The sequence below is a fragment of the Salvelinus sp. IW2-2015 genome, linkage group LG31 (genome assembly GCF_002910315.2).
Source record: "Salvelinus sp. IW2-2015 linkage group LG31, ASM291031v2, whole genome shotgun sequence".
Lineage (NCBI taxonomy): Eukaryota > Metazoa > Chordata > Actinopteri > Salmoniformes > Salmonidae > Salvelinus > Salvelinus sp. IW2-2015.
Window position 1 is genome coordinate 13,846,598 of NC_036870.1, and position 26,999 is coordinate 13,873,596.

The 26,999-nt window shown below is 44.1% G+C and overlaps 1 protein-coding gene across 1 annotated transcript in view; it reads left to right on the top strand.

Moving 5' to 3' along the window:
- LOC111956113 (thrombospondin-3b) overlaps nt 1-12,213 on the top strand; it is a 31,474-nt gene extending 19,261 nt beyond the window's left edge. The window contains exons 4-23 of the mRNA XM_023976555.2: nt 1,018-1,120; nt 2,792-2,818; nt 2,944-3,023; nt 3,477-3,528; nt 4,140-4,288; nt 4,532-4,672; nt 4,922-4,996; nt 5,211-5,363; nt 5,833-5,943; nt 6,132-6,239; nt 6,348-6,507; nt 6,870-6,988; nt 7,082-7,134; nt 8,463-8,656; nt 8,993-9,171; nt 9,262-9,310; nt 9,485-9,681; nt 9,908-10,080; nt 11,360-11,499; nt 11,588-12,213. Of these exons, the coding sequence (XP_023832323.1) occupies nt 1,018-1,120; nt 2,792-2,818; nt 2,944-3,023; nt 3,477-3,528; nt 4,140-4,288; nt 4,532-4,672; nt 4,922-4,996; nt 5,211-5,363; nt 5,833-5,943; nt 6,132-6,239; nt 6,348-6,507; nt 6,870-6,988; nt 7,082-7,134; nt 8,463-8,656; nt 8,993-9,171; nt 9,262-9,310; nt 9,485-9,681; nt 9,908-10,080; nt 11,360-11,499; nt 11,588-11,643 (2,319 nt within the window). The 3' untranslated portion in view covers nt 11,644-12,213. The remainder of the gene's footprint in view (nt 1-1,017; nt 1,121-2,791; nt 2,819-2,943; nt 3,024-3,476; nt 3,529-4,139; nt 4,289-4,531; nt 4,673-4,921; nt 4,997-5,210; nt 5,364-5,832; nt 5,944-6,131; nt 6,240-6,347; nt 6,508-6,869; nt 6,989-7,081; nt 7,135-8,462; nt 8,657-8,992; nt 9,172-9,261; nt 9,311-9,484; nt 9,682-9,907; nt 10,081-11,359; nt 11,500-11,587) is intronic.
- The last annotated feature ends 14,786 nt before the right edge of the window (nt 12,214-26,999 follow it).

Below are 26,999 nucleotides of genomic sequence, written 5' to 3' on the forward strand. Positions count from 1 at the left end.
AGAGCTAAAGACGAGCTAGTGATATCCTATTGGCGCGTTCTATCATTTATTTGCATATTTCCGTTAGGGAAGGCCTACTCTGTGAAGTACGCACACAGATAGAACACTGAGACAGATATTTCATTGGGTGTGTAAATGTGAAGCATCCGCTTGGCGTTTTCACTCACTACCAATGAGGTGATGCCCAGAGGTGATGCCCAGGAAGCCCAGTGTCCGAAAATCTCTCCCCTGTCAGAATTCTCCCCCCTTGTTGTGCCGAAAATCTCCCCCCTGCCAGAATCCCCCCCCGCCCCTTCGCGTTCTTCATGCTGCGACTTGCTTTGCTAGTTGAGATTTCTGCTCTTCACTCCTTTGTCAGTTTAGCCTACATTTCACTGATTTTAGTAACAGAAAGCATTTTTGTCTATTGTTTTCGGTTTGGCTATTTGTCTGAAGTGTAGCTTGTATGGCGCCCTGGGCGAACCCCCCCTTCAGTGCGGGGGCGGCGGATTCCGCCATGGGCAGCTGCCCATGTCGCCCGTACCTAAATCCGCTACTGATTTTTCTGTTAGTCTATAAATAAATCTCTTTCCCAAAATTCGTCATCTCCCATTTCTTATTCGACTAGTATTTTTGAAAGAGTAAGGATAATAATTCAGCCATAGTTGTTCTGAAATGTTTATTGCTTGCCAACATTTTACTTCCTCTATGTTTAATATAACACACATACATTAATTATTCATTTCGGTTGCCTATCCTGACGTGAAGTTTGTTCTATAGAAAGTAATTGACTCTGATGTGTGTCACAGAAACTATTTGACTCTAGCCCAAAAATTATGGAAACAGCTGAAAATACAATATTTTTGGTTATGGAAAATTTCTTTCACAGCGGTTTAGATGGTACAACTATACTTACACTATACTTGCTTGTTTTGTCACATAAACTGAAATTAGGCAAACTAATAGAATTTTAGCAACCATTAAATTATTTTTACATAGTGCATCTTTAACTGTACTGTGCGCATGTGTGTGTTTCAGGGCTCAGTGGACTCTCTGAAACTGGCTCTGGGTGGCTCCATAGCCAAAGCAGGAATCTTGACCGATTGTCCATTTCAGGGTGATACATATTTTCAAAATTCAGGTACAATCTTTGTATTTTTATACCTTTATTTTGCTAGGTAAGTCAGTTAAGAACAAATTCTTATTATACAATGACACCCTAGGAACAGTGGGTTAACTGCCTTGTTCAGGGGCAGAACAAAAGATTTTCACCTTGTCAGCTCAGGGATTTGATCTCGCAACCTTTCAGTTCCTAGTCCAACGCTCTAACCACTAGGCTACTTGCCTCCCCATGTATTTATGGTATACAACCATAAACACATGCAAACTATCCTCATACTCATTTATTATAATGTTGTGTTCACTATAGTCTCGGAAACGCAGACCTAGTAGCAACAGCACTAMGTCTGGGATTAATGATGGATTGTCATGGTAACTTCTAAAAGGAGTAAAAAATGTTCCGGGGAAGGTCCTCTTCAGACAGACAACTCTCCAAACAAATCACAAGGAAGACGTTTGCAGGCAAAACCTTTGTAGTGGTTTTAGTGAAGGTAGTTCTTTTAGACTAGCCACTTGGGAAATGCACTCATAAAAAATGACCTCCGTGATCTCTATCTTGCTAGCTACTGTACTATTTTGTGTCCGGGGGATGTTCAAGCTAGGGCAACAGGTGCATAAGGCAGTGATGTAGGAAAGCCAGATGTCCCAACTCCGCCCTTTCCTCTATGCCAGATTGACATGTATTACTTACAGATGTGTAAGCTGGAACATTGGTACATTTTGGGAGGCAATCCGTCTATATAGAGAGACTGTTACCTTTGATATCTGCTGATATATATGCCAATCCACATCCTCCTACACAAACCTCATCTTAGGTAGTTGGTCAGTTAACTCTGTCAGTCCAGAGAGCCCAGCAAAAATTGGCTTTTCATTTATCTGACTTAAATTTCTGCATGTTATATTTAAGCTCACAATAAAGTAGAACACAACATTTGACATAAACAGTTGCATTCATACGTTTTATTGACATGTCAATAAATAAATAAGGTTTGCCAAAGCAAAAACCTGATCAAAATGAATGTATACGAATGCTGTAAGTACAGAAATTGTTTGCTCACTGGGAAATGAATATCCAACTAGTCAGTGACAACTGTGTGGAGTTTTGAGTTTGTGACAGCAACTATGTAAGCTTATTACAGTATTATAGACACTATGTCCTGGAATTTCCAATGATCTTCTATGTAGAATAACCCCTTCTAATGACTCTTGTGTAGCTTGTGAGCGTCATAGAGCAGAACGTACGTGTTCGTGAGTCTCAGATTTTCATAAATAGCTTTTAATAGTTTGTAGCTCAAACCATTCAGACTTTTTGTATAAAAGACCCAGCCCCGGCCCCGGCCCCCATCTGTAGCTCAAACACACAATGTTTAAAAGGGGTTAGAAGTCCGAAACGTGCGAAACGTACGGTGGGACTCATTGGATTAATAGAAGCTGATCTCGGTACTGTATTCTTATCACTTTAACCCCCTCTAGTGGTGAGACAACATAAATAACATAGAAATGTCATATTGGTTGTCCTTTCTATTTTCAGCATGACCATTTGAATGCCAGGGATGTTTACAGGTAGTAGTTCATGTATGTGAGAGGCATTGTTAGGAATAGTATATCAAGATAACTAGATTGTGTTGTGTTGTGATTAAAGTAACTAGAATGTGTTGTGTTGTGATTAAAGTGGACTTTTCTGTCTCCATAGCTGGTGCCGATGTTAATGCCATTCTGGGTGAGAATATCAATCATTATTTACCCAAATGCTAAATAACAATTATAGTTACCGGTATAATGCTATCATTTACTTCAATGGTTTCCCTGTGCTTATGTTCTAATGCTTGGACATCACTGTGTCAGGTGACCACACCAAGGCTTTGATTGGCCAGCTGATCATCTTCAACCAGATCCTGGGTGAACTCCGAGAGGACATCAGACAGGTAGAGAGCCGAGAGAGGAGGGGGGGGGGGAGAGGCACAGGAGGAAGTGACAGTGATTCACGTATTGTCTTATCATCAGGTGAATGATAATGGCAAGGAAAAGTAATCAACATTTTAAAATGAATAGATTTGCTAGATAGTTTATCAAAGCCTAAGTCAGATACCCCATTGAGCGTAATTGGTCAATATTAGGAGTTGAGAAATAAAGTTGACATTATTAGAAAGAAGATACTGCATTATCCCCTTTTCTACTGTAGGTATGTCATAAAAAAAATATTAGCCTTATTCATTAAATAAACATGACATTTTCCACTGAAAAATAAATAAATAAAAATGAAGTACCTTCCAGTGGACAAATAGCCTTGTTCTCGAGAGTAACTACAATATACGTACAAATACAGTTTAATCAATGAAACATTTCTGGTGACTGTTGTATGTTTGTGATCTTCACAGGTGAAGGAGATGTCTCTGATTAGGAACACCATTCTGGAGTGCCAAGCGTGTGGTGAGTGCTTGAAGAGCAGTACTGAGGGGAAACAGAGGGGATAAAATAAAGAAAAGATAGATGAGAAGCACAGGAAATCAACAGAGATATATATTGAAATCTATTAAATACTTTAGCTGTGTTTGATTGGTCTTGCCTGGCGCAATGCAACCAATGGAAAAGTCCCTTAAAAAGGCAATTCACTATAAAAAAGGAGATCTCCCCGCCACTGTTTCGGTAATAAGCTGAGGGATGGGGCTGGAGAAATGTAACCACTCTCAAATTCATAGACAGAGCTATGGATGGAAGGACTGACCATCCATGATGTCAAAATTATAGTTTTAACTATATTTTGAGGCTACAGTTTTTGTTTACATTTACTTTGTTTACAAACATTGGAGTAACACAAGCTTATGGGTTCTGATGGGATACGACAGTTGAACTAAGCTAACGAGGCATTTATAAGGGCTATTCTTCAAGAATCAATGGGTACATGATCATTCATTTATACGTTAAAGTAATATGCAAACCCTGCCCGTATGGCACTCTGTGCAGGCTCGAAAGGCATGCTGAGAAATGTCTCATCCTATTTTGAACGCTGGTCTGGTATGTTCTATGTGTTTGTTAACCAGGCTTCCACGAGCCCCAGTCTCGCTGCGAGCCCAACCTCTGCTATAAGGGCGTTCCCTGTACAGAGACCCGGGAGTACCCCGGGTACCGTTGTGGTGCCTGCCCAGAAGGCATGACGGGGAATGGCACCCACTGCCAGGACATTGACGAGGTATTCTAAGGGTTCTATTTCTTGAGCACCAAAAAATGATAGCATGATATTTCCTTAACATTCTTTGTAGCTAAGGTGGCACATTATTTCTCTCGACAACCCAGCTGCAAGAGAATAACAATTAGAAAATGTATGTTTGGCGGCCAGCCTTCATTAAGTGAAGCACTTTGCAGTGCGGAAATAACACGAATACAATGACATTTGTATTGTTACGTTCTGTTTCTCTCTGTCTCTCTGTCTAAGTGTGCTGTAGCCCGGCCCTGTTTCTCGCCCGAGGGGTGCGTAAACACGGCCAAGGGCTTCACCTGTGATCCCTGTCCCGTCGGCTTCTCAGGATCCCTCCTCAGTGGGGTTGGGGTGGAGTTTGCCAAGAGCCACAAGCAGGTCTGACCAACATGAGACCCCCTGCCTCTCACACACACCCACATACACACATAAACATTGTGCACACACACACACACACGACACTCACACATACACACACACACGGGAGCCTTGCACATGCATGGCATGCACACACACCATCACTATTGACACCTCTTCTCACCCACTGTATGGATATGCACCGTGCCAAAGTGATTGCCTCTATGGCCATGATGTCCTTAAATTGTTGTGTTTTGTCTGTCTCTGTAGGAGTGCACAGATGTGGATGAGTGTGCTGACCTCTCCAACACCTGCATCCCCAACTCTGTCTGCATCAACACAGAGGTCAGTAGAGGAAAGGGAGTCAGAGGTTTCTAAAGTAAAGATTTACCACTTCAAGAAATACACGATTTTCTCTCTCTGTGTCTCTCTCTTTGTGTCTTTCTCWGTCTCCCACTCTCTCCCCTTCTGTCTCCCCCAACTCCCTCCTCCATCTCTCCCTCTCACCCTTCCTCTCTCTCCCTCCCCCCTTTACCCTCCTGTCCCTCTCCCCCCTCAGGGCTCGTTCATGTGTGGTCCGTGTAAGGAGAGCTTTGTGGGCAACCAGACGGTGGGCTGTTTCCTGCGGAGGTCCTGCGCCATGCTGGGCTTCAACCCCTGCGACGTCAACGCCCACTGTGTCATAAAGGGTGCTGCCGAGGTCTCCTGCGAGGTAAGACACATATAGCACATCTCAATAGGCTAAAAAAAGGAAGTTGTTAAAGCGATAGTTCACCCAAATTACAAAATGACACATTGGTTTCCTTACCCTGTAATCAGTGTATGGATAGTATATGCTTTGGTTCAGTTCCCTAGCACTGTTTCTACATGTTTTAGTACCAGGGAAACTAAACCAAAGCATGGATTGCTGTCATACCTTGTCCATACACTGCTTACAGGATAAGGAAACCAACATGCCATTTTTTATTTGGGTGAACTATCTCTTCAATATCTTTTTAGCAACTAGACAAAACACCAAAATATGACATATTTCCCAAAATGTATTGTCATGGAAAAGACGTCTTTATCTGGTTGTAACAGAAACCAGTTGGTTGTAATCTGGCTGTACAGTATCACATCATTAAGAAATCATGTTCCATTGTTTTACTACTTAGTATATTCTCTCTGAATATCTCTTCCAGTGTAATGTGGGCTGGGCAGGAAATGGGTATACGTGTGGTCCAGACACAGACAGCGACGGCTACCCCGACCAGCCTCTCCCCTGCATAGACAATGACTATCACTGTCGAGCCGTAAAGCATGTTCCACACACACACACTGCACACACACACACACACACACACACACACACACACACAACACACACACACACACACACACACACACACACACACACACACACAACACACACACACACACACACACACACACACAAATGTCTTACTTGCCATAAAAATGATGTGTTGTGTTCCCTGTGCAGGACAATTGTGTGAACACACCCAACTCTGGCCAGGAAGACGCAGACGGAGACGGAATCGGTGACCAGTGTGACGAAGATGCGGACGGAGACGGAATCCAGAACGTGGAGGTCAGTCTAGCCTTGTATTCTGTCAGTGCGGGGTTATGTTCAGTAAGCAAAACGGAATCTCCCTGACTCCACTTCCCACCATTTTGTATTTCCGCTTTGTTTTTCTAGGACAACTGCCGTCTGGTCCCCAACAAGGACCAACAGAACTCGGACACAGACTCATATGGGGACGCGTGTGACAACTGCCCCAATGTTCCCAACGGCAGCCAGAAGGACACCGACGGAAATGGGGCTGGCGACACCTGTGACAATGACATTGATGGGGATGGTAGGCTATGGATCGCTTATGACAGGGCTATTCAATTACTGTCCCACAAGGACCAAATTACTGCTGTTTCCCCCCCCCCCCACCTGGTAGTTAATTGATTGATTCATTGTATTGATTGTGTTCCTTGTCTGATTTAGTTCCTGATTAGAGGGAGAGAATGGAAAACCTAAGTGTTTCAGTCCTCCAGGGTAGCAGTGCTGATATAGGATCACTTTCGTCTTCAGATCATAATGAATAAGAGTATATGAACAGGGAGGACTTAATCCTAGATCATCAGCACTTTTACTCTGAGACGCTTTGTGAATACGGACCCAAGACCGTAATTCAATCACTCATCTTCCTCCTTCTCATCCTCTCGCCAGGTATCCCAAACGTGCTGGACAACTGTCCCAAGATGCCCAACCCTATGCAGACGGACCGTGACGGGGATGGAGTGGGAGACGCATGTGACAGCTGCCCAGAAGTCAACGACCCCTTGCAGGTCAGAGGTCAAGAATACAGTTCTTAGAGATTGACGCTGAAATAAAAATATAGTTTATTGAGGAAATCTTTGAAATGTCTTTTCTCCATTCAGTCTGACATGGACAATGACCTGGTGGGAGATGTGTGTGACACCAACCAGGATATGTGAGTGTTCCTACTAGTTTTCTGGTTTAGGGGACTTCAGAACCAGATAACAACCCCAGAATTACCCCTTTACCTGGTTGTTATCTGGTTATATCTCCAGATGACAACCAGGCTGAACCAGGTAAAGCTGTCTTTTTGTTGTCACTAAAAAGATATGTATAAAATACATAATTTTACAATAAGTATATAAACTGACCATGACGCGTCTTTCTTCTCAACGCAGTTAAGCCTAAACCACACCCCGTTATTCAGAGGGGCGTTCTACAACGCTTTGAGAACTCTCCAAGTCTCCAAGTCTGTCACGCCCTGACCTTAGAGAGCCTTTTTATGTCTCTATTTGGTTTGGTCAGGGTGTGATTTGGGTGGGCATTCTATGTTCTTTATTTCTATGATTTGTGTTTCTATGTTTTGGCCGGGTATGGTTCTCAATCAGGGACAGCTGTCTATCACTGTCTCTGATTGGGAATCATACTTAGGCAGCATGTTTTGCCACCTTAGGTTGTGGGATGTTGTTTTTTGTTAGCTCTACGTAGCCTACGGAACGTGACGTTCGTTGTTCTTTTGTTGTTTTGTTTGGTGTTCGGATTTAATAAAGAAGCATGAACATGTACGATGCTGCACCTTGGTCTCATCCTTCCGACGAGCGTTACAAAGTCTGGAAGTGAACATCACGTAGCGCTAAATTTCAGTCACTGATTAATAACATTTGCCCATGTACTTCAAGATTGTAAAATATAATAACATAACGCTCAAAGACAGATTCAATGGCTGTAGCATAGTGTATTCGACAGAATGATTAGCTAATAAATATTTGAGAAATTATTCATAATAAGCATATGCTTTTACCTGATAATAGACTACTAATAATAATATAACAACTTCAAATACCGAGCTAGTAACGTTAAGTAGCCTAGGTTAACTTAGCTGACCTTCAATTGAGGGAATTCAGCAGAGTTCTCTGAGACATTTTTACAACTCATGGAAACTCTGAAAATAAATACATTGGCAAATGTTACCAAACATGATAATAATAGGCCTGCATTACGGTAGGCAGCTAATTTTTCAATTACACTTTCCTTCCTTACCTTGGAAGGTCACTGTCTCCGCGCTTATCGCCTGTGAGTGAGACAATGCTAGCTAGCCAATGGGAGTGTAGTAGAACGCCCCTCTGAATAACGGGGCGTGGTTTTGGTTTAACTGTGTTGGGAAAAAGAAAGACGCGACCATGACATTGAAAAATACGTCAGGCTGACATCATTTCAACCAGTCTTGCCTGCTGGGTCAATGAGCCTGTTTCTAATGTCCCTGTCTTGTCCTCATGTGTCAAGGGATGGGGACGGCCACCAGGACTCCAGGGACAACTGTCCAGATGTCCCTAACAGCTCTCAGCTGGACTCAGACAACGACGGCATCGGCGACGAATGCGACGACGACGACGACAACGATGGCATTCCAGATGCGGGACCTCCCGGGCCGGATAACTGCCGTCTCATCCCCAACCCCAGCCAGACAGACACTGACAGTATGGAAGGAGTCACAGTGAAGGAAATGCTTTGTAGCCCAGTCTTAACAGGATTAAAGGCCCAATCTGTTACTTTACTTTCCAGACACGCACAGAGGGGGGGCACTTTTTACTGGAAATTAAAGTTAGATTAGAATTTCATATTCTGTTTTAAATGTTTTGGAATTTTATTGGCCTGCTGACAAGCTACCACAGGGACCTATGTATGTTTGTCCTAAAATATACTGTATGTCATACCAGAGTAACTTATTTTTCTCTATACTCCCATCCCCATCAGTGTTCTCAGTGGTATATTTTGTGTTTTGATCTCTCCCTCTGTCCCCCTTGTCCAATCAGGAAATGGCATTGGTGACATGTGCGAGAATGACTTTGACAATGACTCAGTGATAGACTTGATTGACGTGTGTCCAGAGAGCGCTGAGGTCACAATGACCGACTTCAGAGCCTATCAGACAGTCATCCTGGACCAGGAGGGCGAAGCCCAAATTGACCCCAACTGGATAGTGCTCAATCGGGTGACCATTTGGAATATTCCCAGATAGAAAACAAACATTATATTGTATGTACTTTAATTAATTAAGAATTGTTCTGGAATTTTGTTTTAGGGTATGGAAATTGTTCAAACCATGAACAGTGACCCTGGTTTGGCCATAGGTAAGTAAGTCTGTAAACTTCCTTCTACCGCTCTGTGTATCTTTCTGTCTGTCTGTCTTTCTTTCCTCCTCCCCCTGTCTTTATCCCACTTTCTCTCAGTTTTAAATGAAGCTGTATCAATAAAGAGCATGACAAGTCAAGTATCTCTCTCTCCCTCCACCTGATCCCCGCCAGGCATCACAGCCTTTAATGGGGTAGACTTTGAGGGGACGTTCCACATCAACACGGCCACGGACGATGACTATGTTGGCTTCATCTTCGGCTACCAGGACTCGTCCAGCTTCTACGTGGTCATGTGGAAACAGATGGAGCAGACCTACTGGCAGTCGCTGCCTTTTAGGGCCATTGCCCAGCCAGGCCTGCAACTGAAGGTGGGGCACACAGAACACTGCATCTGTTGGCTTTAAAGGGACATTACACTCCAACATCAAACGTGTGTCAGATGTTTTCAGACCTTCAAAGTTGTCTTATGTCAATAGGAGTACACATCCCACCCCCATCCTGTTGTGTTATTCCAGCTACATGCCTCAACATCAAATGTAATAGATATTAGATTACCACAGCCAAACACTTGACTTTACTCCTTCTGCTCAACAGGCAGTTAAGTCACGTACAGGTCCCGGTGAGTACCTCCGTAATGCCCTCTGGCACACGGGCGACACCCCGGGTGAGGTCACCCTGCTGTGGAAGGACCCCAGGAATGTGGGCTGGAGGGACAAGACATCTTACCGTTGGCACCTCAGCCACCGCCCGCAGGTGGGCTACATCAGGTGAGCAAAACATCAAAGGGCATTACAGCCACAAATGCTCTACTCCTAGTTGTATTCTCCTGCCAATGCACTTCGTCATCACAAACGTTCCTCACTATTTAAATGAGCCGTTTTCTGTATAGAGAGATCTATAGCTCTTCATGGCTACCTGTATATAATTCAGATTATGCACTGAATGTACAGAGCATTAGGAACACTATCCTAATATTGAGTTGCACCCCCTTTCCCCTCAGAACAGCCTCTATTCGTCGGGGCATGGACTTTACAAGGTGTCGAAAGCGTTCCACAGGGATACTGGCCCATGTTGACTCCAATGCTTCCCACAGTTGTGTCATGTTGGCTGGATCTCTACTCCGAATAGCTTGTTCCATCTCATCCCACAGATGCTCAATTGGATTGAGATCTGGTGACTGGGCAGGCCACTGCAGTAAGCTGAATTCACTGTCATCTTTGTGGAACCATTCCTAGACAATCGTATCCTTGTGGCATGGGACATTATCCTGCTAAAGAAATCTATTCGCAGATGGACACTGCTGCCATGAAGGGATGCACCTGATTGGCAATGATGTTCAGACATCATGTGGCATTCAAACGTTGCTCCACTTTTATTAAGGGGCCCGATGTGTGCCATGAAAACGCACGCCACACCATCACACTACCACCACCAGCCTGCAATGTTGACACGCACCATGATGGATACATGTAATGGTTTTCTCCATACCCTAGTCCTCCCATCAGCGTGAAACAGCAGGAACCGGGATTCTCCATTGTCCAGTGTTTTTGTTCCTTAGCCCACTGCAACCGCAGTTTATTGTTTTTCTCTGAAAGAAGTGGAACTCTGTAAGGTCGTTGGTTGCCATACACCATTCGTGTCAAGGTACGACGAATTGTGGATTATTTTATGGGTCTTTGGGCACTAATGTTATACTGGACTGTAGCCTGTCTATTGCTCTGCACAATTTGTGCCAGCCTCCTTTGTCCTCTTTAATAAATGACCTGTTGTTGGCTGGATGTCCTTTGGGTGGTGAACCATCCTTGATACACACAGGTAACTGTTGAATGTGAAAAACACAGCAGGATTGCAGTTCTTGACACAAATCGGTGCACCTGCTTGGCACCTACTACCATACCCCGTTCAAAGGCACTTCAATCTTTTGATGACATCAATAAGGGATCATAGCTTTCACCTAGATTCACCTGGTCACTCTATATCAGGGAAAGAGCAGGTGGTTTGTACACTCAGTGTATAGAGAGATCATTGTGTATACCCATGTCACAGGGTGAGGCTGTATGAAGGCATGACATTGGTGGCAGACTCTGGCGTGGTGGTGGACACGTCAATGAGGGGCGGGAGGCTGGGCGTCTTCTGCTTCTCCCAGGAGCAAATCATCTGGTCCAACCTGGGCTACCGCTGCAACGGTACGTCAACGCTCTCAGAAGATCATTTTCTTGAATTTGAATTTAACCTGGCTATGTTAGAATATTTCTTTCTATCTTTTTCCATCAGATACTGTACCAGAGGACTATGAGTTCTACCGCAAGCAGATCCACGTCAGGGTGTGACTGAGCCTTGCACAGCATCTGTGCAGATACACAACATCACCTGTGCCTTCGCTGTATCTTGCGTGTGTGTGTATGGTTGTGTGTGTGTTTTTAAGGTACATTTACTTTAATGTGGGGCTCTTTCTGTCTTTAGCCCACACAACGACCTTACACCTGACTGCAGGTTGGTCAAGTCAAGAGTTTAAGATTGTTTGACAAAATAAAAGCTTTTATTATTATTATATAAAATGATGAATGAAAGCTACTTTTAAGGAATTAGGATCGTGAAATCCTAAGGTACATGACTATGTGTATAAGGGAAAATGAAATACATATGTTTGAAAAGTGTAAAATCCTACTCTTAGACTTAAACTGAGCATCATAAAGGTTTCAGACTCACAGTTGACGTCACATTACACACCACTGAATCCACTGTTAAATTGTACAATATTTGTCATGATGAAGGGTTAACTTAACACAAGGCTGAGTTTATAAGGAATTTTATAATTTTTTATGAGGATCATCGAGACAGACCTATGTGGAAGCCTGTGAGAAACCAATTGCACGGTAATAAACATCCAAATATATATATATATTTTTTTTTACTGAGTGTTTGCATGTAAACCATAATACTAGATCTCACCAATCCAACATATGCATAAGGTTCATTGGCTACAAAGGCATCCTAATTCTGGTATTTTTTTTCACTAATTGGTATTTTAAGTGACTAGATCTGATGTGATTGGTCAAAAGACCAATTAGTGAAAAAAATATCAGAATTGGGCTGCCTGTCTAAATGCAGCCATTATAGCCCTGTTTATACCTGGTCCTTTGTCCAGTTATTATCCACATTCAGATTGTGTCCACCTTTTAAGACAGGAGTAGATGATTAAAATATGCAAACCGCACTGCTTCTTAACACACTGCTCGCTTAACCCGGAAGTCAGCCTTATCTATCAAGTTTGAAGGTAAGACCCAGATGCAGACTGTGTCAAAGTAACAATGTTTATTACAGCAACAGGGGCAGGCAAACGACAGGTCAAGGCAGGCAGGGGTCGATAATCCAGAGTAGGGGCAAAGGTACAGGATGGCAGGCAGGCTCAGGTCAGGCAGAGGTCGGTAATCCAGAGGTCGGGCAAAGGTACAGGACGGCAGGCAGGGTCAGGGGCAGGCAGAGGTGTCAGGCGGGCTCAGAGACAGGACAGGTAAGGGTCAAAACCAGGAGGGCGAGAAAAAGAGAGACTGGGGAAAAGCAGGAGCTGAGACAAAACGCTGGTTGACTTGACAAAGAAGACAAACTGGCAACAGACAAACAGAGAACACAGGTATAAATACACAGGGGATAATGGGGAAGATGAGTGACACCTGGAGGGGGGTGGAGACAATCACAAAGACAGGTGAAACAGATCAGGGTGTGACAGTACTCCCCCCCTCTAGGGACGCCACCTGGCGTCCTACCTGGGCACATACCTGGTTGAGCGGGTTGCCGGCACTGGAACTCAGAGATGAGGCCTGGGTCCAGGATATCCCTAGCGGAGACCCAGCACCTCTCCTCCGGGCCATAACCCTCCCAGTCAACCAGGTACTGGAATCCCCTGCCCCGAGGTCGAACCTTCAGGTGACGTCTCATCATATACGCCGGTCGGCCGTCGATGATACGGGGAGAGGTCTGGGCCTGGAAACAGGAGACAAGGGGCAGTCAGACATGGTTTTAACTCTAGACACAGAAAATGTAAAAAAGATACGGAGGGTACGGGGCAACAGAGGACGAACAGCAGAGGGGCTAATAATCTTGGGACAGGGGGGAAAGGTCTCGGCTTCCGGGGGTGTAGCCGCGGCACTATAGCAGCGTACCAGCACCTGAGGCTTGACTTTCTTGGATACCGGTCGGTGCTGCGGAAGCGAAGTGGCCCAGGCCTTACTGAACCCCTCCCAGAGGTTCTGGTACTCTGCAGAGCTGGCGGAGAGGTGCGAGGCAATTTCCGAACCCCCAGGAAGACGTCCCGGGGCAGGCAGAGCTGACTTCAGGCAATGAGTGTGGCAGGACAGGCTCCAGCCCACGATGGCACCAGTAGCCCAGTCAATGGAGGGATTGTGTCGCTGGAGCCAAGAGAACCCCAATACCACTGGAACCTGCAGAGACTCAACCAGCAGGAATTGGATCGTCGGTAGTTCTCAGGCTGCCATCTCATCCTTTACCTCCTCCAATAATCTGTGCAGGAACGTGTCGAACAGCGCTTCTGGGTTCCAGTTACACTCCGCTGCTAGCGTGCGGAACTCCACCGCATAGCCTGCCAAACTGAGGGTGTCCTGCCGAAGCTGGAGTAACTTCCGGGCAGCCTCTCTCCCGGACACCGGAGCCTCGAAAACGTTTCTCACCTCCACCACGAATACCTCCAGACTGAGGCAGATGGCGGAGTGTTGCTCCAACATCGCCGTGGTCCAGGCGAGTGCCCTCCTGGACATCAGCGTAATAATGTATGCTATCTTCTAGCGGTCTGAGGGGAACGAAGAAGGCTGCAGCTCGAAAACAAGGGAGCACTGGGAGAGAAAGGCCCAGCTGCCTTCCAACCCACCTCTACAACTGCCTTCCGGCACACCTCTCCAGCTGCCTTCCAGGTCAACTCTCCAGCTGCCTTCCAGGTCAACTCTCCAGCTGCCTTCCAGCCCACCTCTCCAGCTACCTTTCAGGTCAACTCTCCAGCTGCCTTCCAGGTCAACTCTCCAGCTGCTATACCGGTGCAACTCTACCACCTGTCTTCCAACGTCACATTCTCCCTGCACTTCCTGCAACGGTCTCTCGCGCCTGCCTTCAGAGATGGGCCAATTCGTCCAAGTGCTGCGGACAGGATCAACTACTCAGGAATAAGCCTCACAGGTAACTCAAATACCAGCAGTGAATACCAGGTCTAACATAAACGAGCATTAGCGCTCTACCCATGGTCAACACTCCAGCTGCCTTCCAGGGTCAATCTCACAGCTTGGCTTAAACCAGGTACAAACTCTCCAGCTGCCTTCCCAGCCAGCCTCTCCAGCTGCCTTCCAGCCCACCTCTCCAGCTACCTTTCAGGCTACCTCTCCAACTGCATTCCAGCCCACCTCTCCAGCCACTTCACAGGCCCCTCCGCACATGTATCAGGCTGTGGCTGGGAAACACCTGATTACTCTTCTGGTTTCAACACAGTTATGTACGCCCTTCCAAAAGCAGGGCCAGGTAAATTACTAAACTGTGATTTTGAAGGATACACCCGCAATTAGGCACTGGAAGGAGAGCATAAAAATCAAGCCTCAGAAGGAAGAAATAAAAATTGCACTGCCTAAAAAAAACAGTGGAAAGAAGCAAGCCAAGACAAACCACACTGAACAACAACAAAAACTGTCCTGCCTAAAAAAAGCCATAACAAAGCACGTTGAACAGAAGATTCAGATTCCTCCAACGAGGAAACTTCTGCATTGTGTGCATGGAGCACTTTAACAATTCCAAGTCAGTACAAGGAGGTCTTGGTGCAGTGCTGGGAATGAAAATTATGAGTTCCCAAGCTATACCCCAGGAAAGCTATACCACTGTCAACTGTCACATGTTCAATCAGACACAGACGACACGACAGGACACGGAACAGACACGACACGGAACAGACACGACACGGACACGGACACAGACACGGACCGGAAAGACACGGACACGGACACGGACACGGACACGGACAGACACGGACACAGACACGGACAAGACACGGACACAGACACGAACACAGAACACGGCACAGACACGACACGACACGACAGACACGCACAGACAGACACGGACAGACACGACAACACGACGAAACACGGACAACACGGACCCACACACGGAACACCGCACACACACACAACACACACACACACACACACACACACACACAACAACACACACACCAACACACACACACACACACACACACAACCACACACACACCACACACACACACAACCACGATAATGTTTAATGTTTAGTTTAGCTTAGATGTGCTGTGTTTGAAAAAGACCATTTATGAGGGTAAAATGATAAACATGTATTTATTATTTATTATTTTTTCTGCAACAAATGTTAACTTTCACGAGCCCTACCCGATCGGCGCACCCACACCCCACACATAATTAGCAACTAGCATAGCTTCAAAAGTAGATAGTAGCATCTAAATATTTAATCAAAGTCAGACACCAGATGAAAGATACACATCTTGAATAAAGCCACCATTTCAGATTTTTAAATGTTTTACAGGGAAGACAAAATATGTAAATCTATTAGCTAAACACGTTAGCAAAATACACCACTATTCTAACTCCATCAGTTCTTACTCCTTCAGGTGCTATCACCAATTCGGCTCAACTAAGATATTGATATCCACTAACCAAGAAAAAAACCTCTTCAGATGACAGTTGATAACATATTCATGGTATAGGATAGTTTTTGTTAGAAAAAAGTGCATATTTCAGGTAGAAATCACAGTTTACAATTGCACCCACATCACAAATCGACTAGAATTCTAGATAGAGCAACGTGTATGACCAATTTACTCATCATAAAACATTTCATAAAAATAGACAAAGCATAGCAATGGAAAGACCAGTTTGTGATTTCAGACCATATTTCAGATTTTCTAAGCGTTTTTCAGCGAAAACACAATAAATCGATAAGTTAGCATACCACATGAACAAACGTTACAGAGCATCGATTCCAGCCAAAGAGCGCGTATAACGTAATCACCGCCAAAATATATTAATTTTTTCACTAACCTTCTCAGAATTCTTCCGATGACACTCCTGTAACATCATTTTACAATATACTATACAGTTTGTTCGAAAAGGTCATATTTAGCCATACAAAACGTGGTTACACAATAAAAATTACTAGGAAATCAAGCCTCAATATGTCTGACGTCATCTATCAGAGTGATCTAGTTTAATTGAAAGCTAATCATATACTTGACTAAAAAATACAGGGTTGACAGCAATCGAAAGACAAATTAGTTCTTAATGCAACCGCGGATTTACATTTTTAAAATTATCCTTACTTTCAATACAGGGTTGGCCAAGTGAAGCTATACCAAAAAAATGGCGAATTATGCGTTTAAAATATTTCGACAGAAACACGGTTTATCATATTAAATATTGCTTACTTTGAGCTGTTCTTCCATCATATTCTTGGGCAATGTCCTTTCTATGTTATAAACGTCTTTTGGTCGATAGATGTCCTCTGTCCTTCGAAATGTCCACCACCAACGACCGACTCCCTAAAACGTGTGTCCAAACTTTCGAAACGCACAACAAAGAAATTCCTAAATCGCACTAAAAGGATATAAATTGATATAAAACGGCTCAAATTAACTACATTTATGATGTTTTTAACAACTATAACGACTGAAAACATGACCGGAGAAATATTTGCTGGTTAGAAAACGATTTGGAACGAGGCAGGTCCGATGGCCTTCACGCTTGAGGCGCACGTTGAGAAAGAGGGGTCTCTGTACATTTTTTGTCATTTATAATGGCTGTGAACGTCCATCGACTTCATTGAAAACGTGATGACGTACAGACACCCAGAGGAAGACGTAGGCAGGTCGGTTCCTTCATAGCATTCACTGTGGCCTTATAAACAGACCCCAGATCAGAGGTAAAAATTTCTGAAATCTGAACCCTGTCATGAAAAGTGCTGTAGAAATTGTTCTGTACCACTCAGAGACAAAATTCCAACTTCTATAGAAACTAGAAGGTGTTTTCTATCAATAATAACAATAATATGCATATTGTAGCTAAGCATTTTAGCACGAGGCAGTTTAATTTGGAGACACAAATATGCTAATGCGGAACAGCACCCCCTATAGTTGCAAGAATTAAATAGGGTAATGATGCTCCCATGGTCTCAATTAAGGCGTTCAATAATTAGTTGCATGTCATGATTTACGCACTTTTTTCATTCTGTTACAATTCACCACAAGCACTGTTACAACTAACCCAGACCATGGGGTAAATTGTAACACTTCACTCCTTGTATTTAAGACAACACTGTGCATTTGCAGTTTGATTTACATATATAGTAACCACACCAAGTTGTAGAGGACAGATGTAGGTTGTTTGTATCAAGTTTTGAATACACTACCATAAACGATCTGAGAAAATAATGAAATGGTGAAATGGGTTACAACCATCCCCGGTCTCCTCTAAACGCCACATCATAGCTACCCACCCCTCCTCTTCTTTTTGTTGAAACTTTTTAAATTATACTCAAGACACAAACATTTTAGATGCTTTTCACTGACAGCCGCAACTCAATCAGCTATAAGCGTGCTGCCCAAATTGCAGGATCCCTAAATAGGCATAAGCCTACACCACAGAAGGTTGGTGGCACATTAATTGGGGAGAATGGGCTCGTGGTAATGAGTGGAATATCAAACACATGGTTTCCAGGTGTTTGATGACATTCCATTTGCGCCATTCCGGCCATTATCATGTATCCGTTCTCCCCTCAGCCGCCTCTTGTGGCCTACACACGTGTGATTTGAAACAAAGCAATGTATTTAAAGAAGCTAATGATCATCTGTGGCTAAGTCATGCTCTCTGGTGAAGTATTTAGATTATTTTTATTTAGACAGGTGTAATTATATAATTTTGGCAAAACATACATTTATACTGAACAAAAATATAAAAATGTAACACGTAAATTGTTGTTCCTATGATTCATGAGCTGAAATAAGAGAAGTGTGCTCTTCACGGATGAATCCTGGTTTCAACTGTACCCGGGCAGATGGCAGACAGCATGAATGGCATTGTGTATGCAAGCGGTTTGCTGATGCCAACGTACAGAGTGCCCCGTGGTGGAGGTGGGGTTATGGTACGGGCAGGCATAAGCTACGGACAAGGAACACAATTACATTTTATCGATGGAAATTTCAATCCACAGAGGTACCGTGATGAGATCCTGAGGTCTATTATCGTGCTCTGGATCGACGTGTACAACAGCGTTTTCCAGTTCCCGCCAATATTCAGCAACTTAGCACAGTCATTGAAGAGGAGTGGGAGAACATTCCACAGGCCACAATCAACAGCCTGATACAACTCTATGTGAAAGAGACGTGTAACGCTGCATGAGGCAAATGGTGGTCACACCAGATATGGACTGGTTTTCTGATCCACACTCCTACCTTTTTTTAAGGTACAGTTGAAGTCGGAAGTTTACATAAACTTAGGTTGGAGTCATTAAAACTTGTTTTTCAACAACTCCACAAATTTCTTCTTAACAAACTATAGTTTTGGCAAGTCGGTTAGGACATCTACTTGTGCATGACACAAGTAATTTATCCAACAATTGTTTACAGACAGATTATTTCACTTATAATTCACTGTATCACAATTCCAGTGGGTCAGAAGTTTACATACACTAAGTTGACTGTGCCTTTAAACAGCTTGGAAAATTCCCGAAAATGATGTCATGGCTTTAGAAGCTTCTGATAGGCTATTTGACATAATTTGAGTCAATTTGAGGTCTACCTGTGGCTGTATTTCAAGACATACCTTCACACTCAGTGCCTCTTTGCTTGACATCATGGGAAAATCAAAAGAAATCAGCCAAGACCTCAGAAAAAAAATTGTAAACCGCCACAAGTCTGGTTCATCCTTGGGAGAAATTTCCAAATGCCTGAAAGTACCACGTTCATCTGTACAAACAATAAATAGTACGCAAGTATAAAAACCATGGGACCACGCAGCCGTCATACCGCTCAGGAAAGCCTGTCTCTTATACACATCTAGATGTGTATAAGAGACAGGTTCTCAATTGTGCATCTGTAAAAGTTTGTGAGGGTTTTAGGTGACAAGACACATTTCTTCAGCCTCCTGAGGTTGAAGAGGCGCTGTTACACACACATACACACACACTACATACGCTAACACACACCTGTCTCTTATACACATCTAGATGTGTATAAGAGACAGGGTCACATACACATGGTTAGCAGATGTTATTGCGAGTGTAGTGAAATGCTTGTGCTTCTAGTTCCAACAGTGCAGTAATATCTAACAAGTAATCTAACAATTCCACAACAACTACCTAATACACACAAATCTAAGTAAAGGGATGGAATAAGAATATATACATATAAATATATGGATGAGCGATGACCGAGCGGCATAGACAAGATGCAATAGATGCTATAAAATACAGTATATACATATGGAAAGAGTAATGCAAGATATGTAAACATTATTAAAGTGACATTAAAGTGACCAGTTATTTCAAGTCTGTATGTAGGCAGCAGCCTCTCTGTGTTAGTGACGGCTGTTTAACAGTCTGATGGCATTGAGATTGAAAAATATCTTCAGTCTCTCGGTCCCAGCTTTGATGCACCTGTACTGACCTCGCCTTCTGGATGGTAGCGGGGTAAACAGGCAGTGGCTCGGGTGGTTGTTGTCCTTGATGATCTTTTTGGCCTCTCTGTGACAACGGGTGTTGTAGGTGTCCTGGAGGGCAGGTAGTTTGCCCCTGGTGATGCGTTATGTAGACCGCACCAACCTCTAGAGAGTTCCCTGCGGTTGTGGGCGGTGCAGTTGCCATATCAGGCGGTGATACAGCCCGACAGGATGTTCTCAATTGTGCATCTGTAAAAGTTTGTGAGGGTTTTAGGTGACAAGACACATTTCTTCAGCCTCCTGAGGTTGAAGAGGCGCTGTTACACACACATACACACACACTACATACGCTAACACACACACATGCATATTGACACCACACACACACACTCACACATAGACATAATTTCACACTCTTTCACATTCTTCACATGCACTGCTGCTGCAATGTTTATTATCTATCCTGATTCCCTTGTCACTTTTTCCCCTACCTACATGTACATATTATCTCAATTACCTCAACTACCTCGTACCTGTGCACATTGACTCGGTACCGGTACTCCTTGTATATAACTTCCTTATTGTTATTTTATTGTGTTACAAATCATTCTTACTTTTTAAACTCAGCATTGTTGGGAAAGGGCTGGTAAGTAAGCTTTTCACATTTACATTTACATTTAAGTCATTTAGCAGACGCTCTTATCCAGAGCGACTTACAAATTGGTGCATTCACCTTATGACATCCAGTGGAACAGCCACTTTAGCATACGTGCATCTGCATCTAAATTTTTTTAAGGGGGGGGGGAGGGGGGGGTGAGAAGGATTTACTTTAATCCTATCCTAGGTATTCCTTAAAGAGGTGGGGTTTCAGGTGTCTCCGGAAGGTGGTGATTGACTCCGCTGTCCTGGCGTCGTGAGGGAGTTTGTTTCACAGTGAAGTCTTCAACTGTATTTGGCGCATGTGACAAATAAAATACTATTTGATTTAAATCATCATTATACCGCCCTCTAAAATTATTTACAGCTGACAACATTGACTTATGGCTTCAATATGCATCATACAGGACCAGGAAATCTGGTCACAATGTGAATATTTTTTTTAACCTTTATTTAACCAGGTAGGCAAGTTGAGAACACGTTCTTATTTACAATTGCGACCTGGCCAAGATAAAGCAAAGCAGTTCGACACATACAACAACACATAGTTACACATGGAGTAAAACAAACATACAGTCAATAATACAGTGAAAAATAAGTCTATATACAATGTGAGCAAGTGAGGTGAGATAAGGGAGGTGAAGGCAAACAAAATATATATATAAATAAATAAAAATATAAAAAAGGCCATGGTGGCGAAGTAAATACAATATAGCAAGTAAAAAACACTGGAATGGTTGGTTTGCAGTGGAAGAATGTGCAAAGTAGAGATAGAAATAATGGGGTGCAAAGGAGCAAAATAAATAAATAAATACAGTAGGTAAAGAGGTAGTTGTTTGTTTGTTTCATTCAAGCTGTCAAAGTAAAAATATGTCGTTCTGCCCCTGAACAAGGCAGTTAACCCACTGTTCCTAGGCCGCCATTGAAAATAAGAATTTGTTCTTAACTGACTTGCCTAGTTAAATAAAGGTGAAATAAAAAATAAATAAATAAAATGAGATGAGACAGTGGCTGGATCAAATACAATACCACGTGCAGACACGCCTGAAAATGTGGGCACAATCAGAATGTGGATAAGATCAGGACACAGGATCCATGTTAGAACCAGGGGTGTATTCAACGGAAAATATTTTGCAACAAAAACAAGAGTTTCTATTGGACAGGTAGGTCCCTTCGTTCCATTTGCTCTGTTAGGTTATTAAATGGTAATTGTTTTCCGTTGCAAGATGTAATGAATACACCGCAGGTATAAACTAGGCTTTTGGTATGCAGGGTTTGACATAAGATATAGCAGACTCACTTTTGCCTCTAGATGGTGCAATGTGATCACAGTTTTAGTGGTGACAGGGGAAACAACATGGGAAACAACTTTCTCTGCACTTCTGATTCACCTTCAAGTTCAACCACCAGTAAAATATGGGTGAAGCAGATTATCTGGTGCAATTTGACCAATTTAGACCATTGAATACCCAGATAGCACACATACGTCTCTCGTTTGGTAATCTTGCCAATTACCAAACGCTCTCCATACTACATCTTCCCGATGTATCATGTAAACATCAGGCTAACGTTGGCGAGAAATATGTGTGCTATCTGGGTACAATATGAGTCATGACATCTAATCAAACAATCTAATGTCTCAGATTTTAGGGCAGAAGGGGAACACTTGAAGTCTTGATAACTTTTCAGCATTTAAATGAAGTCACAGAAAAAAAGTAAGGTATGTAGGTAAAGCCCAGTTATTTACATTTTATAACTTAAGAATCCATAACTATTTGGAACTCTATATTGTGGGACATATTAATAGGTCAAACTTACAGTATGAGTATTACCTATAGAAAGCCAGCGGTCATACTTTGACATTGCTTGAGTCTGCTGTTTTCCTACTTCCAAGAAAGCACCTGGCATATTCATAAACAACCGCTGTCAACGCAAAAGCAACAGCAGTCGACGTCTCTTCAAACTTTACTCACACATTATGTAATTGGCACGAAACCAGCTGTGGTTTTGCAATGGATATTCCAAACAAGTTCAGGAATGAGCTATGTGTGTGACCCTWCTTTATCCTGAAATTGTTTACCAAGTCTGTCTTCAACCCAACATTAGTTTGACTCATGTTTGGTGTTTTACATTTWAAAAAATGTCATGCTACGCTATCTCACTAGAGGGCGCACCCAGTATCTGATAGAGTTTTTCAATAAACATGAATAAAATACAACCACCGACTGTTTGCTCGTTGCTGTTGCTCTAAGATGGCAGCTCCGTGCAAATGTGGATGTGCCAATTGAACCTCAACAAGGAAACAGTCGTTGGTGGCATTTCATTAACGTTTATTGAAAAAGTATGGATTCCCAGCAAACAAAGAAAGGCACACGACTACAGAGGACAAACATAGATACAAGCTGGGCGTTTCATAAATGTTTTGAGGTATCAACATGGAGTGGAGTTTAGTCCACTAACTGTAGGCATGGGCAAGCCTACGTAGAAACACGAGCAAATGGTTTAACAAGCTTATCTGCAAACAATGTTTGGTTTTCCCAACACGTCTGACATACACTGAGTGTACAAAACATTAGGAACAGCTTAATTTTGCCCTCAGAACAGCTTCAATTTGTTGGGGGCATGGACTCTTGGGGGCATGGACTACATGGTGTCGAAAGCATTCAACAGGTATGCTGGCCCATTTGACTCCAATGCTTCCCTCAGTTGTGTCAAATTGGCTGGATGTCCTTTGGGTGGTGGACCATTCTTGATACACACGGGAAACTGTTGAGCGTGAAAAACCCAGCAGTGTTTGCAGTTCTTGACCTCTGGCACCTACTACCGTACCCTGTTCAAAGTCACTTAAATATTTTGTCGTGCTCATTCGCCCTCTGAATGGCACACATACACAATCCATGTCTCATTCAGGACATCCCTTCAGGACATCTATAGCACCCGGTGTCACAGGAAGGCAAATAAGATCATCAAGGACCTCAACCACCTCAGCCACGGCCTGTTCACCCCGTTATCATCCAGAAGGCGAGGTCAGTGCAGGTGCATCAAAGCTGGGACCGAGAGACTGAAAAACAGCTTCAATCTCAAGGCCATCAGACTGTTAAATAGCCATCACTAGCCAGCCTTCACCCAGTCCCCTTCCCTGAACTTAGTCACTGTCACTAGCTGGCTACCACCCAGTTACTCATCCATGCACCTTAGAGGCTGCTGTCTATGTACATAGACATGGAACACTGGTCACTTTAATAATGTTTACTTACTGTTTTACCTATTTCATATGTATATACTGTATTCTAGTCAAGGCTATCCAATTCAACTATTGATGTACATAGACTTTATATACAAAAGTATGTGGACACCCCTTGAAATTAGTGGATTCGGCTATTTCAGCCACACCCGTTGTTGACAGGTGTATAAAATCGAGCACGCAGCCATGCAATCTCCATAGACAAACATTGCCACTAGAATGGCCTAACTATTAGTGGATTCGGCTATTCTGCAAAAAAATAAGATCATATTACTCTAGTGCTAGCCTCCCTACACTGGCTTCCTGTTAAGGCAAGGGCTGATTTCAAGGTTGTACTGCTAACCTACAAACCATTACATGGGCTTGCTCCTACCTGGGCTTGCTCCTACCTATCTTTCCGATTTGGTCCTGCTGTACATACCTACACGTACGCTACGGTCACAAGACGCAGGACTCCTAATTGTCCCTAGAATTTCTAAGCAAACAGCTGGAGGCAGGGCTTTCTCCTATAGAGCTCAATTTTTATGGAATGGTCTGCCTACCCATGTGAGAGACGCAGACTCGGTCTCAACTTTTAAGTCTTTACTGAAGACTCATCTCTTCAGTGGGTCATATGATTGAGTGTAGTCTGGCCCAGAGTGTGAAGCGTCGAACGCGAACAGCTCTGGAGCAACGAACCACCCTTGCTGTCTCTGCCTGGCCGGTTCCCCTCTCTCCACTGGGATCTCTGCCTCTCACGCTATTACAGGAGTCCACTGGCTACTGGTGCTCTGTCAGCACCCAGGTGCAACCCGTCAACCATGACAGGAAAAATCAGCCACCGTGACTCCCTGTAATAGGGTTAGAGGCAGAGAATCCCAGTGGTGAAGGAGGGAGGAACCGGCCAGGCAGAAGACAGCAAGGTGTTCGCTTTTGCTCCAGAGCCTTTCCCGGTTCACCTGCACCCGGTCCCTGCCCAGACGAACCACCGCAAGCAAGAGACTGCGAAGGGCGTAGCACGCGAGGAGGATCTGGGTGCAGTTGGAGTACTGGACGTGATCTTCCTGTCTCGGTTGGCCCCCTTGGGTGTGCCGTGCCGGAGATCTTTGTGGCTATCTCGGCCTTCTGTCTCAGGATGGAAGCTTGGGAACCATTCAGAAGATATCCCTTCTCAGTGGTGTGGGGGCTGTGCTTATTGGCAAGTGGTGGGGGTTATATCCTTCCATTTGGGCCCTGTCCGGGGTATCATCGATGGGGGCCTATCAGTGTCTCCTCGACCCGTGCCTGTCTTCAGCACTCACAGGTATTTATGCTAGCAGTAGTTTCTATGTGTCGGGGCGGCAGCGGTCAGTTTTGTATACTCTGGAGTACTTTCTCCAGTCTTATCCAGTGTCGCTGTGTGAATTTAGATGCTCTCTCTAATTCTCTCTTTCTCTATTCTTTCTCTCTCTTTGGAGACCTAGCCCTAGGATCCCACGCCCTGCAGACACCTGTGGCATGATGAACTCCTGCTGTCCCAGTGCCCGCCTGGCGTGGCTGCTGCTCGCAGTTTCAACTGTGGTCTGGCCTGCGGCTATGGAACCCGTGACCTGTTCCACCGGTACATGTAACCTGTCCCAGACCTGCTGGTTCTTCAACTCTTAGACGACAGCAAGGAGCGGTAGAAGGATACTCTGAATGCATCGGCATATGAAAGCCAACTGACAAGTTTCTCCTGAGGTGCCTGACTTGCTGGCAAGCCTCGACAAACTACTGTGCATTATTATATATTGACCATGCTCGGTGCATTTATTGAACATGTTGAATCTTCCTGTTGTTCTGTTATAATCGTCCACCCGGCACAGCGCAGAAGAGGACTGGCCACCCCTCAAATAGCCTGGATTCCTCTCTAGGTTTCGGCCTTCTGCTAGGGAGTTTTCCTAGCCACCGTGCTTCTACACTGATTGCTTGCTGTTTGCAGGTTTAGGCTGCTGGTTTCTTACAGCCAGCATTGAGATATCAGCGCTGATGACAAAAAAAAGAAAAAAAAAAATAAGAACGGGCTTATAAATAAATTTGATGTGAACTGAAGAGCTCATTGAACTCTCAGGCGTTCACCTTCACTAGCGATGCACACCATTATCCAGAACCAGTCCAACTCTCGCCCTGGCCTAGAGCTGCCCTGTGTCAACTGTTAGTGTATCTATTAGTGAGTGGAAAACGTCTAGAGAGCCAGCAACGGCTGGAGCCCGCAAGAGTGCGTAGGCCCACACAAGCTCACAGAACAGTGACGCACTGCGTGCTGAAACGCGCGTAGTGGTAAAGATCATCATTCACCAGTTGCGTCCACATTCACCACTCACTGAGTTCCAAACCTGCTCTCTGGAAGCAACCTCAGTCAACAAGACACTGTCGTCCGGAGAAGTCATTCATGAAATGGGTTTCCCTATGGCTGCAGGCAGCCCGCACACAAGCCATAAGAATGCACAATGCCGCAATGCTCAAGCGTTGGGCTAAGAAGGCAGTGTAAAGCTTGCCAACCATTTGACTCTGGAGCCAGTAGAAACACATTCTCTTGGAGTGATGAATTCATGCTCAATCACCAATGCTGGCAGTCTGGAATGACGTAACCTGGGCTTGGCGGATGCCCAGATGCCAAGACACCGCAGAACGCTACCTGCCTGAATGCATAGTGCCAACTGTAAAGTTTGGTGGAGGAGGAATAATGGTCTGTGGCTGTTTTTCATGGTTCGGGCTAGGCCCCTTAGCTCCAGTGAAGGGAAATCTTAACACTACAGCATACAATGACATTCTTGACGATTCTGTGCTTCCTACTTTGTGGCAACAGTTTGGGGAAGGCCCTTTCCTGTTTCAGCATGACAATCCCCCTTGTGCACAAAGTGAGGTCCATACAGAAATGGTTTGTTGAGATCGGTGTAGAAGAACTTGACTGGCCTGCACAGAGCCTTGACCTCAACCCCATCGAACACCTTTGGGGTGAATTGGAATGCCGACTGCGAGCCAGTCCTAATTGCCCAACATCAGTGCCCGACCTCGCAAACACCTCGATCACACCGACAGCGTCATTGTGCAAAATGGTACAACAAAAGTTCAACATTCACCTGCTACC